The 15181-nt window shown below is 44.4% G+C and overlaps 1 protein-coding gene across 1 annotated transcript; it reads right to left on the minus strand.

Moving 5' to 3' along the window:
* Positions 1-1156: 1156 nt before the first annotated feature.
* On the minus strand, positions 1157-14939 carry LOC133140322 (stomatin-like). Its single transcript, XM_061260180.1, has 7 exons — positions 14793-14939; positions 13064-13173; positions 11885-11957; positions 9008-9090; positions 8365-8568; positions 6229-6363; positions 1157-3207 (listed from the first exon to the last, which is right to left on the minus strand). The coding sequence occupies exons 1-7, from the start codon at positions 14854-14856 to the stop codon at positions 3019-3021; spliced, it is 858 nt and encodes a 285-aa protein (XP_061116164.1). The 5' UTR covers positions 14857-14939; the 3' UTR covers positions 1157-3018.
* Positions 14940-15181: the final 242 nt, after the last annotated feature.

Raw genomic sequence — 15181 nt, forward strand, 5'->3', positions numbered from 1 at the left:
CTAAATCCTCATGTAACAATAACCAAGAAATTTAAAAAAGGTTTGAAAGCATTCCTGAAATTGTGACAGTCCGAGGGACACCTGTGTATATTGGTTGTTGGTTACAGATAATCTCTTGCTCAGTTATGGCAGTTGAACACACGTATTTTACTCCTTTTAAATTTTTTCCTCACCATTTGTGAACACACTGACTCCTTATAATTTCCGCTGTCTTTCAACTTGTAATTTGATCAATTGTTTGCAATATAGCACAGTGCGACTTTTAGTCCCCATAGCATGCATAGCCATTTCTGACAATGTTGCTTAAAGTGATAATCTATGATTTTTTCATTTGCACAAATGCCATATTTGAGAGATATTCCCACTGGCATTTTTCTAGCAGTGACCATTGAGACCATTTGCACGGTTTAATTTTATTTCTATACATTACATTTAAACAGAATGGAAATGTATGCACAGAAACCTATGAAACAAACGACTGTTGCAAGTGCAGAGATGAATTGTTTGCGTGATCCATATTTTCAGCGTTGTCACAGGACAGTTTGAGCACCATAAACACAAGAGGAGTGAAAGTACAAGAGGTAAAGTGGCCAACAAGTCAAACCACCCCAATGATCAGAAGAAGTTTAACGTGTTAGAAGGCTGTATGCCGTGGGGAACTACAGAATTTGAAGTGTAGAATAAGCCTGTTATGATCGCTAGTCACAATGGGTGGCTGCTAAATCCACCAAAACTGAGGGAATTGTAGACTGAGCAATTCCACAATACCACTTTAAGAAGGGAAAACAATCCTTCAAAACATGAAATGCATCAAGTAAGAACAATGAAGGGCTTAAGCTGTTGGAAACTAGCATACACAGGGGTCCCCCGCACACAACCAGCATTTCAGTCCTTATCCACAAGGTGTCACTACAAGCACTGAAGTTACAGTAATCAACAGCATGAAACTAAGGCCAGGACAAATCAGACCTCTATGGCTGGATTGGCATTTTATCTCTCAAGTTGAAAACCAAGACATTCATTGAATCCTACTAAAAATGTACACAATATACACTACAGTTCAAAAGTCTGAGGGTAACTTTGTCTTTTTCTCCATTTTCTGATTTTATAATTATCGCGGTTTGTAATCAATCAAACAATTCATACGTGGTCAAAGCGCAGACTCAGAACTTTTATTTAAGGGCATTTTTATACACTACACCATGTAGTAATTACAGCACTTTTTATACGTAGTTCCCCATTTCAATGTTTGAGACAAATGATAATAATCCATCCATCCATCCATTATCTGAACCCGCTTATCCTGATCAGGGTCGCAGGGGGGCTGGAGCCTATCCCAGCATACATTGGGCGAAAGGCAGGAATACACCCTGGACAGGTCGCCAGTCTATCGCAGGGCACACACACCATTCACTCACACACTCATACCTACGGGCAATTTAGACTCTCCAATCAGCCTAACGTGCATGTCTTTGGACTGTGGGAGGAAACCGGAGTACCCGGAGGAAACCCACGCAGACACGGGGAGAACATGCAAACTCCGCAGAGAGGCCCCGGCCGACGGGGATTCGAACCCAGGACCTCCTTGCTGTGAGGTGGCAGTGCTACCCACTGCACCATCCATGCCGCCCAAATGATAATAATGTAAAATAAAAAGTCATATTTTGTATTTGGTGTGTTCCATACTGTATCAGCATACTGTACAGCTTACTCTAGTCCCACCCCCCAATTCCCAATGCAAAGAGTTTTAGTATCACTTGTAGGACAACCTGAAAATAAGATATCCAGAATCTGATGTTGTTGATAGGTCACAGACATCAGGAAGTCATGGCATGCAAAGGAATATGCAGCCAAATACAAAACATACAAATAAAATATTAAATCAGAAAAAGCAGAAAAAGACACGGTGACCCCAAACTTTGGAATGGTAGTGTATATATGTACACTTCCAATAATTAATGCCAATGCAGGTTATTTTGAGGAAAGTCTTGGTATAAGATTATTATTAGTAAAAATAAATAAAACATCTGTGTGTTATCTTTTGTATAAATGTAATAATAATATTTGTATATTGATCTGCTGTCTAGTAAAATGCACTTACTTAAACCTCAAACAATTTTTTTTTGTTAGACTACACACTCAGTGAGCAATTTATTAGGTAGACCTATACACCAGCTTGTTAATGCAAATATTTAATCAGTCAATCATGTGCCAGCAACTAAATACATAAAAGCATGCAGACATGGTCAAGAAGTTCAGCTGTTGTTCAGAGAAGAAATGTGATCGGACTGTGAATTTGACCATGGAATGATTGTTGGTGCCAGACAAGGTAGTTTCTCAGAAACTGCTGATCTCCTGTGATTTTCACACAACAGTCTCAAGAGTTTGCAGAGAACAATGCGAAAAACAAAAACATCTAGTTAGTAGCAGTTCTGCAGGTGCAGAGAAGGTGTTAGTAACCTTCTCTGCAAATAACCAAACATATTACAACAGTGCTATGCAGAAGAGCATCTCTGAACACACAAAACGTGTCAAAACCGGAAGACCAATAAGTCTAAAAAGTCTAATAAATACATAATAAACTACTCACTGAGGGCATTTCATCCTGAGCTGAAATATGAAATATGAATTCATGTACATGTAGACAGTACAGTAATGGTGTGTAAAAGATTGGGAGTTTAAAACATTCATACAAATTGCGAGTGTAACCTTTTTTCAGTTTCAGCATTAACCCTTTTCACAAAATGCAAGAGACTATACCTTTTGCCCAACTGTGGTTCTGAAGACCACACACCAGCAAGAACTTCCAGCATTCAAAAAAAGCCCTTTAAAGTAGCACTAACCTAACGCCATATCTGAAACCACTGTAAAGATTAGCTGGGCTGCACGAATAGCCATTTCCTTTCGTGAGGAGAGAAAGCAGAAGCTGACGAGATTCGACAAAGCCCACCTCATTTTGGAAACACAATGCTAATGCCGGGTGGGGAAAGTCGGCGAAGGTTCCTGTCGGGTGGGGCCTCAGCGCTTAAGAAAGCCCTGGAGCATGTCGATGGGCAGAGGGAAGATGATGGTGGAGTTCTTTTCCGCCGCGATGGTGTTGAGGGTCTGCAGGTAGCGTAGCTGCAGGGCGGAGGGCGCCTCTGCGATCACCATGGACGCCTCCTTCAGCGCCCGCGAGGCGTTCATCTCCCCCTCCGCTGCAATCACCTGCACGGGGGGGCCACCGGAGGCAGGTGCAGGGGGCCAATAAGGAAAGGGTTGGAACAAGTAGAGGAGTTGGAGAATTGGTAGAATACAGCAGTACAGTAAAGGAGAGAGAGGAAGAGCACAAAGGAGGAGAACAGGGTGGAGAGAAAACAAGGATGGGAAGGAGAGAGTGGGAGGGAGGGAGGGAGAGGGAGAAAGAGTGAGTAATCGGTGGCACTGGTCAAATAATATCAGTTCAGGGGGAAGAAGCAGAAACAACAAGGACCTGGACCAGGACAGGGGTCAGGTTTCCTCGTCTTTACAGTGAAAGGCTAGCATTAATATCGCTATCAATATGCCCCATCTGTACCATTTGCCATTTCTGTAATGTCTGTGCTGTTTGTACAAATCAGTATCCTCTACCTGGTGATGCACCTTGTTTCTCTCATGCTCGCCAGATTCATTCCTCATGGGTGGAGACTTAAAGTAGTTAAGTCTGTTCCTGCTTCCTGGCACTTGAAGGAAAACTATTTCCTGCTGCGTGCTGGTCCGTTGCCAGGCAACGCAGAGGATCTGGTTAATTTCACTCAGGGGAGTGAGCGCCTCTTGTTCACTGTGGTGTTTCTTTGCAGCTGCTTAACCCTCAAATCTGTACCAGTGAGAGAACTAAGGACTACGTCTGAGAACGCATAGCATTAGCGTGACTAAACCTATTAGCGTAAGAGGTGTAGTACTGACGTGACCAGCCAACGACAGCTTCCTGAATTTAAGCCCAAGCAATCCCCACTGTTGTTTTATGAGGATATTTCTGGATGCCCAGGGGCCTGAACCACACCCTCCTGTTATTTTTCTATTTTTATACAGTGTATAGCTAGAGACATTGCATGTCTATTGCTATATACTGCATAGCCTTGAGTAGTTCAGCCCTCTACTGAAGGATACCATGTCAATGCCCTGCCTGGGAATTAAACTTTTCCCCCACAACCAAAAGATTGAATCCTTTTGCACCCAGTCTCAAAGTAAATAACCTGCTCGACTCCCAACGACTGCATGCACATCCCTTGGCAAATGTTTGTGGCACAGGCACAACATCTAAACATCTCCCACCTGTTCCACCTCAATGCCACAACAAATCAGGAGAGGAGTTTGAGAAGAAGACCAGGGAAGTAATGCGAAACAGTCTACCCTGCACCCTCCCTGTCCTGTCCTGTCCTCCACTTTTAGTGGTGGTTTCAGCGCTCCCAAGTGTTGTACTCGGTGGTGGCCTGTAGCGTAGTGGTTAAGGTAAATGACTGGGACACGCAAGGTAGGTGGTTCTAATTCCGGTGTAGCCACAATCAGATCTGCACAACCGTTGGGCCCTCGAGCAAGGCCCTTAATCCTGCATTGCTCCAGGGGAGGATTGTCTCCTGCTTAGTCTAATCAACTGTACGTCACTCTGGATAAGAGCGTCTGCCAAATGCCAATAATGTAATGTTCTACTCAACACTTTAGGCCAGTGGCCCTCACTCCTGGTCCTGGAGAGCCGCAGGGTGTGCTGGTTTTTGTTTTTGCCTTAATATCATCACTCAATTCAGACTCAAGAAACCAGGTGAGGTGAGTTAACAGTGAAATGAACTACTTTAATTGATGGATTAAGTGCCAGCACGCCCTACAGTTCTCCAGGACCAGGAATGAGGACGACTGGTTTAGACACGCTTTCATACCTGCAGCAATTCACACTTTTAATAACACAAGGGCAATGCCAACAGACAAAACTACCAATTGTTTTAATTATGTTTGTCAGTCTTGTGTATTTATTTATTCTATATAGCATTGTCTTTGATGTCTTTGATTGTTTCGTGTTGCTGTCAGAGTGGTGGTCGTGTGAGCGGCGGTCATGTGACATTTACATTTACATTTTTGTCATTTGGCAGACGCTTTTAATCCAAAGTGACTTACAAGTGCATAGGTTCTAACATAAGTCAAAGCATCACATCCAGAACTTACAAAAAAATACACAGGGAATGCTGTTCTAAAGACAAGGATAGGGATATCAGAAAGGAGGGGCGGGGGAAATCAGGAGGGAGGACTAAGGTAGAGTTTGAAAAGGTGGGTTTTGAGTCTGTGTCGAAATAGGGGGAGGGATTCTGCTGTCCTGACAGTGGTAGGCAAGTCATTCCACCACTGAGGAACCAGAACGGAAAACAGGCGTGAACGTGCAGCTCGACCGCCCGGTGCACGTAGAGAGGGAACCATAAGGCGACCAGAGCTGGCAGACCGGAGTGGTCTAGCTGGGGAGTAGGGAGTGATCAGGGATTGTATGTAAGGTGGGGCAGTCCCCTTAGCAGCCTGAAATGCCAACACTCGGGCCTTAATTATGTGAGCGGTGGTAGCGGTGAGCGGAGGTCGTGTGAGTGGCGGGTGGAGGTCGTGTGAGCGGCGGGCGTGTGAGTGGCGGGTGGAGGTCGTGTGAGCGGCGGGCGTGTGAGTGGCGGGTGGAGGTCGTGTGAGCGGCGGGCGTGTGAGTGGCGGGTGGAGGTCGTGTGAGCGGCGGGCGTGTGAGTGGCGGGTGGAGGTCGTGTGAGCGGCGGGTGGTGGTCGTGTGAGCGGTGGGCGTGTGAGCGGCGTGCGTGTGAGCGGCGGGCGTGTGAGCGGCGGGCGTGTGAGCGGCGGGCGTGTGAGCGGCGGGCGTGTGAGCGGCGGTCGTGTGAGCGGTGGTCGTGTGAGCGGTGGTCGTGCGAGCGGTGGTCGTGTGAGCGGTGGGCGTGTGAGCGGCGGGCGTGTGAGCGGCGGGCGTGTGAGCGGCGGGCGTGTGAGCGGCGGGCGTGTGAGCGGCGGGCGTGTGAGCGGCGGTCGTGTGAGCGGTGGTCGTGTGAGCGGTGGTCGTGCGAGCGGTGGTCGTGTGAGCGGCGGGCGTGTGAGCGGCGGGCGTGTGAGCGGCGGGCGTGTGAGCGGTGGTCGTGTGAGCGGTGGTCGTGCGAGCGGCGTGCGTGTGAGCGGTGGTCGTGCGAGCGGCGTGCGTGTGAGCGGTGGTCGTGTGAGCGGCGTGCGGGTCAGCACCTTGGCCCGGGCTTCACGGGAGGCCTCGGCCTCGGCCGCCATGGCCCTCTGGAGCTGCTGGGGAAGCTTCACGTCCTTGATCTCCACCCGCTGCACCTTGATTCCCCAGTCATCGGTGGCATCGTCCAGCGTAGCCTGCGGAAAGAGACGGGGGCCAACTGTCACGGCCCCTCCTCAAAAAGGGCAAATACTGTGCAATAGAAACTTTTTAAAGCAGGAATCAGCTCGGCAGAGAACTGCTGGTTTTTCCACCCTCCCTTTACCAGGGAGTCAGGTGTGAAGACAGTTTGGCTAATCAGCAGCAGTAATAACCCGGGAGAAAATAAAAACCAGGGCGGGATTTAGATTTGAGGGCCACAGTTGATGCTCCATAGCAGAGGAGTCAAACTAAATTCCCAGGGAGCCACAGTGTGTGCGGGTTTTTGTGGTTTCCTCAGCTATCAATTAAGGCCTTGTGAACAAAGTGTGTGGATTTTTAATCCAATGAATGCCTTAAATGAACCACAACCCAAAAACCAGCAGACACTGCGGCCCTCCAGGACTGGAGTTTGACACTCTCTAGCCTTCATACAGCCTACCTTGACTGCTGTCAGGAGGTAATGCAAACCGATACAGATCATCACCATGAGCACACAAACTCTATATAAAGGAGATTTCAAGAGAAAACTTTCAAGTGCCATGACAATTGAAACCATATGGGGGTAGGGGCGTTTCTATGGCTGTTCCACATGCATTTAATCACCACTTGTTTTTCCATTTCACTTGAAAAGAGCGACACACTTATCTTCACACAAACTCAATCCGGCCTCCAAAAACACGGAGGACAATTAGCAAGTATCCTTCCCTCTCCATATCTCCTGATCTACTCTACAGTGCTTTTATTATTATTATTACAGATGGAAGGCATGGATCCTGAGATGTTTTGCCAGTTTTTGGCAGGTCTGTGACTCTCGCCATTTCCACAATTTCCTCCCTTTTCAGCGCTCATCGTGATTTTTTGGCAGTGTTGGACGGTAACTCAAACAAAGCAACGGTAACCTTAACAAAGCCTACAGCGTGATTTGTATAGCCCCAAGCATTTCAACAATGCTGCCAAATGCGAGGAGAGACAAAGTACGACAACGTATACATATTCTGGAATGCACTTGGATCAAGATTCCTGGCACTGTCAGTTGTCTGACAGCCCGTCAACAGTGCTGATGTCAAACGCTCCTCACCCCCAATATGCCATTGTCGTCACTGAGCACAGGCGCTCCATCAAAGACTCAATCCTCACACTGTGCAACATGTTGTACAAACTTTAAATAACACGGCAAACCTGTTTTTATTACTTTAGTCATTTCGTTTTAACATACTATATTTCAAACAATGCTCTCTAAGATTAACGACAAGAAAACATGCTTGCTTTCCGTGATAGACCAAAGCAATTAAATTCAAAAGCCTGTCAAAGCATTTTACATGAGCAGTTGGCTCCAGAATTACAGTTATTGACTTCACTTTCCAACATGTGTAAAGTAGTGCACTTTATTAATGTTATAATAAAAATTATTTCAATGATTCATGGAATCAACCAAAGTCTTACATTTTTCAATTTAGAAATGTACTTCCCAAAAAACTGGTTCCACAATTATTGGCACCCCTGGTTTAATACTTTGTGCAAACATCCCTGGCAAAGATGACAACCAGTATTTTCCTATGATTTGTGATAAGGTTAGAGAACACATTTGGAGGCATTTTTGACCATTCCACCATGCAGAACATTTCAGAATCATTGATATCCTTGTGATACCCCTCTCTTTAGTTCAGACCACAGGTTTTTCAATAAACTATTCCTTGTTTTTACTTGAACATGTCTGTGTGGACTCTGATGTATCCTTGGTGTCATTATCCTGCTGGACAATCTACTATACTAGCAAACAACAAGGCTCAGCTTCCTAGCAGAGGCAACCAGAGTTTCGGCAAATATTTCCTGTACTTTATTGAATTAATTGTGCCATTGACCTTAAATAGTGTCCCTGGACCACTGGCAGCAGAACAGTACCCAAACAAAGTATCCAAAGGACTAAGGAACCATGTCTGAGCCCAGTCGCGATCACCCATACAACACATGCGTAACATGTTGTTTGGGCCCAGTACCTGCATGCTGTGGGCTATCTCCTCGCGGTCAGACAGGATTTCCGACAGGTTCTTGGTGCCCAGCACGTTCCGCAGGGTGGTCTGGGCCAGGAGGCGGGTGGCCGCATCGGCGTTGGTGATGTTAGCGACCGCCAGGGTGGCGTTCTGTACACGGTAGTACACCACCCCATCCACACTCACTGTCACAGAGTCCTTAGTCAGAACCTGTGTCCACAAAGAGATGTTAGGGAAGCCATGGTCAATTACTAGTTATTACATTATCACATTATATTACTACATTGTATTGTAAGTTTTTTATAAATTTTTATACTAATAATTCTCTCATTTTTTTACGGTTCATATTTTGGTAACTTGGCAAACATACTCAAGGGTACCCGACAGAGCTTAAATGGAGATAATACCTGTTTATACAGCTTGTTTTGTTGAAACTGAAGAAATTACTGATTGCTGGATCCCTGGGAAAGACTGATTTACAGGCTCATTTTGTAATCACAACAGCTCAGTTAACATCAGACCAAGTCAGGGATCCATTTCAAAGGTGAGAGTCCAGGCACAAAAGTGTGTGTGAAGAGTGGAAATGAGCTGCTGTTTTGATATCGCCCGCAGGATTGGAAGCAGCGGCCCACCCCCATCCCCCTCTCACCTCCTGCGGAGGGATGTCAAAGGTGATGGTGCGCATGTCCACGTTGATGAAGCTGTCAGTGCAGGGCAAGATGAAGAACAGACCTGCAGTGCAGAAGCACACGGGTCAGGCCAAAATGCACTTGTTTAATCAAATCAGGCCATGGAAAAGCTTACAGATATTACAAATCAGAAAATGGCTCCTTTGTCTAATTGGCTGTGACTGGCTCATGGCCAACTCCAGCGTGTCCCACACAGTACTAGTATACAATATGCGAAACAATTTTAATAGGTCACCAAAAAAAAGCTTTCTGCGCTGTCCTGGTCTCTTGGGTCCTGCATTTATAAATAGTAAAGATGCTGACCTCATATAACCTCTACTTGGGTCAGGAGAGAATCCTTCCTGTTCCCATGACAGTGTTCCAAAGTTAACCCTCAAGTTATTCCTGAATGCCTTGTACCATCGTAGAGGGACTCATTTTCACCACATGCCACGATATTGTGCAGTCAAAGTGGTGGGAAACAACAGCACTTTAGAAAGGCCCTTTCAAATTGTCATTAGTTGGGCATTGCAAGCCAAAACCTTTCCAACAAATGGAGCAATTACATTACACGTCGCACAAGAGGTCTGGGAAGTGCAATTTCTGAGATGGCAATCGAAGCAAATATGAATTATAACAGAAATACACACTATCCATTATTAGCCTAATAAAACTGCACTCCATACTTAGAGGCTTCCATGTCAAACAACAGCCACTGCTCTACTGTGAGCAAATTTCCCAATCCACAATGAATGAAAGTGAACCATCCATTTTGTCCCATTTATTCATTCACAATTTAAGGATTTGGCTTTCCTGCATATGCAAAGTTATTCACATTCATGCATACGTTTTGCAAACAGAAACACGACTCACTATGACACTTCTCCAATTACAACCACACCCACACTGTTTCACATTCAAGTCCAACTTAAACAAGAAAGAGACATAACATTAATATGAAAACTAATGAACATATAGCACAAGAAAGAGCAATAAAAATGTTTAAGAATGATCAATAATAACATATTCATGAATAATAGGCCATATCAGTTGGGCTCAAATGGAAAAATTAAACGGAATGATTAAATGGCTCTCAACATGTATGGCCAGCAAGTATGAATGGCATAATAAAACACGTTAAAATGAGCTTGGCATTTATATAGCGCCTTTATCCAAAGCGCTGTACAATTGATGCTTCTCATTCATCCATTCATACACACACTCACGGCGATTGGCTGCCATGCAAGGCGCCGACCAGCTCGTCAGGAGCATTTGGGGGTTAGGTGTCTTGCTCAGGGACACTTCGACACAGCCCGGGTGGGGTAACGAACCGGCAACCCGACTGCCAGACGACTGCTCTTACTGCCTGAGCAATGTCGCCCCCTTAGCTAGCTATGCAGTTACTATGTTACATTTGCATTTTTCCAAATGCCAGTGTTCTTCCAGAACACAGAACAGAATGAATTGTACTGAATTAGAAATACAATGGGATAGAATGTTTGCAGTGATTTCTGGGATACCCCGAAGTCAAAGGTTTCCCCACATTTGAGCAACCTCAACTACAAGGGGTAACACAGCTATTGGGGAAGTGCATTGTGAGAATTCTGTTTTGGCCAATGAACAGAAGCCCTCTGCCAATAGGCCTGAGTGTAGACAAACACAGCATTTCTGTGACAAATCACAAACCACAAAATCCTGGGAATTGCCAGGTAAACAAGTCATGCCAGCCTGTGCCTGAAGTTCTTTAAAGAATACAAATATATGTATGGTCTGCAACACACACTGACTGCCAAAAATAGAATTCTTTGCGGTCAAGTATCATTTTGCTCTGCAAATGCCTGGCATACTTTGTTTAGGATTCTAAGAGACACAGACTTCCAGTTGGCACGGGGGGAGAGAGGAAGGTCTCTCTATTATTAGAGAGGTTGTGCATTGGGGTTGAGATCTTTTTCATTTTATTTCACTTTTTAAACACAACTAAAAAAATAAACTTACAGTAATTAACATTTTTCCTTCATTCTCATCTGGTCAAGATCAACCAAATGCCTCCAAGCTCATAGGATGGTGCTTAATCCCATAGCAAGACAATAAACTCAAACCAGTTTTCTCTTTCTTCTTGATGATGTTCCAAACAGTTCATTTTGGTAAGCCTATTGTTTGGCCTTTGTCTGTCTTTTTATTCAATCTTTTTCTCAGCCTCATAACAGCTTCCTTGACTTTCATTGGCACAGCTCTTGTCCTCTTGTTGACAAGACACCAATAGCAGATACCTAAGCCAATCAAAAGCCGAGAATCAATACTACATACTGGAAGCTCTCTTACACCAGTACTAAGCGATTTAACATCTGATTAATCAGTAACATCAGTGAAGCCATTTGTAAATGGCAGGTTATGGCGGTTGATACCCCAAATGGGGAATATTTAGCACTACTTGCTCAGTAAATTCCCTGAGAAAAAAGAAAACCAGGACTGGATTTGGATTTGAGGGTCAGCTTCTATTATCCCTGCACTAAATCATCACAATTTTACATCCTATGTCAAAATAAAGCAGTTTCTCGTGCATTTAAACCATTTCACCAACAATTCAGACTATTCAGAACAAGCATTTGAATGTAAAGTTTTTCATTTTGCACTTGCCTCTCATAAAGTGAAAGAAACTATTAGCAGTAATTGTGAAAACTGCACTTGCAACAGATCTATTTCTGCAGCATTTTGTGGTCTCTCTTTTCCTTGAGCTGGCAGTCAGCTGTCAACAGCTCAACGGCTGTCTTCTTCTGTGGTGGCACACTCACTCTACTCAAACTACAAAATATGAAATAAGCAAATGACAGGAAGCAAAGGGAAGCAGAGTTTGTTACCTGGTCCTTTGGCCCCCCCACGCAGGATACGTCCCAGGCGAAAGATGATGGCTCGCTCATACTCCTTCACAATCTGCACACCAAAACAGACCGGGAACAGAACCAGTGGAGAAGAACAAAACAAACAGCAAACAAAAGAGAGAAAGAGCAAACAATCAGAGACTCAGTCATAGAACCCAAAACTTTCATTTTTCTTGTCAACAGCATTGGGCATGGGAGATGCACTGGACACAATTCGGTACTTTTCTAATCAACCATTTCCACTTTGCCCCCTTTGAGGGCAATTTCCACCTATATTGTACTAGTCCTATAAAAGATAAAACTATTTACTGCACACACATGGTTGAAGACTTAAATTAATGAAGAGGCTTGTACCATTCAGAAATGTATTGCCCGAGTCTGTGGCAAGGTGAGAGTTGGAAACCGTGAGTTTTATTTATAAGCTGCTGTTCTCGCCAAGTAGAGAGTCTTTTTAGCAATCTGGCATCACTGCTTCATTATGCTGCAGTTTTTGTATTCAACGAATATGAACGCAACAATACCATGGGACGTTAACGACTCAACCACAAGGAGGCAAAGTGGATAGGATTAATAGAAGTAGTTAAAAACTTTTTGCCGAAACAATGAGCAATCCATCCATCCATCCATTATCTGAACCTGCTTATCCTGAACAGGGTCGCAGGGGGGCTGGAGCCTATCCCAGCATACATTGGGCGAAAGGCAGGAATACACCCTGGACAGGTCGCCAGTCCATCGCAGGGCACACACACCATTCACTCACACACTCATACCTACGGGCAATTTAGACTCTCCAATCAGCCTAACCTGCATGTCTTTGGACTGTGGGAGGAAACCGGAGTACCCGGAGGAAACCCACGCAGACACGGGGAGAACATGCAAACTCCGCACAGAGAGGCCCCGGCCGACGGGGATTCAAACCCAGGACCTCCTTGCTGTGAGGCGGCAGTGCTACCCACTGCGCCATCCGTGCCGCCACAATGAGCAATGAGTCACTGAATTCTGATGTTATTGAAATAAAAAAACTAAAAGAAAAGCAGCTGCAGGAAGGCCCAAGGAGAAGGTAGAGTCAGACATCCACACATACTGTTCGCGCAAAGATGCGTGCACATATACACTTGCACACATACAGCATGAACACACAGAAAATGAAGAGGTTACCTTTATGCACATCCATATGGACACAGGCAGGGTGACCAGTGTCAGGAGGATGGAGAATAAGACCAGGAGCCATCCACACAGGCCTATGTCGCTGCCTACCGTCTCCAAGCCTGGGGTACAACACGCACAGATATAAGGGAGCCATCTCTCACACCTCCCAGCTGGGCAAAATACACCTCTGCTCCATACCTGCCAACTTCCTGTCATTAGCCAGCATTGGAAAAACCAGGATAATGGCAGGCTGTGACAAAGTCGCTTCGTAATTTTATTAACAGGCACAAAGTGTTCAATTTCATCTAGTCAATATTCTATTATTAGCTGAATGGATCATTTTCATGTGTATTCCTTGGGCAGGTTAGATCAATAGAAAACAAATGTTTAAAAGCAAAACAGAGGCAACAAACAATTACAAGACATGGCTGCATTAAAATGGTAATAAACACATTACTACCACCTCACCCTTTTTGTATGTGCATTCAAAAAGAATTGGACGCGATTAGTGATTAGCAAGATATAATGCAGCGGCTAGTAAAGATTTATTGGGTGGCACAATCAGTTCAATATTACACTGAATCCAAACAACAACAGTGCCTGTACCAACTGTTGCTGGGAGCCGAAATGAAGAAAGGCACGATAGTACTCTCGTACTCGACCTCCCCATCTCCATAATAACAGCTAATGTAACATACTGCCAGGGAGTAAGATTTTACCATCAGGATGACACCTTACGTCTCAGATCCTTATAATAGAGGTGGAAATAGGTAGAGGCAGGTTAGATAAGCATCAGAGGAACTTTATTATATAGGAATACCATTGCATCTTTGAAGAAAATGCGAATTGATGGCATCCAAATTTGCCACGGGTCGAACCCTAGGCGATTCTCCAGTTAGTTGTTGTGGCTATGCAAGTTAAGTATTGATGATCCTGCACATAGCCAAGCCGAGAATTCCAAGTGGAGAATATACATTCTTAATATTCTATACACTAATGATGAACTCAAATCAACCTACCTATGGGTATCGTTCACCTGCGCAAAAACGCAATTGATCTTATTTTACAGAAGTAGCCAAAACAACAGTCCACATTTTGTGTCCAATGTTAATTCGGCGCTACACCAATCGGTTTCAACTGCACATGGAGAGAGGATTCCATGTGTTCAACCGTTATAAACACGTAGCTAAGCTAATGTAATGACGGTAATACAACATATAGTAATATAATGGACTAGTTGCGCAACATGTGGCCTGCGTCTCGTTTCAAGAACGTGCACTACCGTTTTACCGTTCAGAAACTGACGGCACCGAGTTGGCTGATTGTCTAATTCGTTGACATTTAAAAATGTACTACAGACAAAACTCTTGTGCCGGTTGCTTTAAGGCGTAGACTTTTATGAATTATGTCTCCGCGCTCATTTTAGCGTGCGCTAGGGATTCCACTACATTGTTAAATGATAGCCAACATTAGTCTAAAAATATATGTAGGCTAAAAGAACAATGCAAGTTAGCTAATGTAGCTGGCATATCGCAATCGTAAATAGACTCTTGCTGTTGAAAATTCAGTTAGCTGGAGAAATAGAAACTGGTGCCGATGGGCTATTTTGGCTAGCTGCAATTTAACGTTACCGTCAATAGATTTCCACTAGGCTAGCTACGCCCGGTCCAGGTTAAATCTTAAATTATGCAAATATTACAACCACAATGGTAAGGATAACCATTCAGATTAATTGTACCTGCTTGGCGTTCCCGTCGTTTCGTCGATGTCATTTCGCATTCTTTTTCAGAGTCCATGGGCATGGCTTATTTTTATACAGTCTATGGGCTTAAAGAACAAGCTGCTACTCACGGACAGCCTGAATACAAAGTATGGCTGTGATCACTACAGAGACTTCAATTGGCTACAGCGAGAATCTCGAGAATCTCCAAAGCCCCCGGATAGCTCATTCAGAATCAATTATAGTTACTTGAAAACTATGTTCACCATAAGGGTTATTCTTTTTCTGTCCCCAAGAAACAATCAGTAATAAAACTACTCTACTATGGCAGCAGATTAACTCTCAATTTTCAAAATTGTAATTATCATGTCTTTTTTCATCAATATATAAACAATCTAAACCAAATA

Source organism: Conger conger, chromosome 11 (assembly GCF_963514075.1).
Source record: "Conger conger chromosome 11, fConCon1.1, whole genome shotgun sequence".
NCBI classification, from domain to species: domain Eukaryota; kingdom Metazoa; phylum Chordata; class Actinopteri; order Anguilliformes; family Congridae; genus Conger; species Conger conger.

Coding starts and splice junctions, on each gene's coding strand:
- LOC133140322 (XM_061260180.1), bottom strand. CDS start 14,856: ATGCCCATGGACTCTGAAAAAGAATGCGAAATGACATCGACGAAACGA. Junction 8,569..9,007: donor TTGACATCCCTCCGCAGGAG/GTGAGAGGGGGA, acceptor TTGTGGACACAG/GTTCTGACTAAGGACTCTGT. Junction 6,364..8,364: donor AGATAGCCCACAGCATGCAG/GTACTGGGCCCA, acceptor CTCTTTCCGCAG/GCTACGCTGGACGATGCCAC.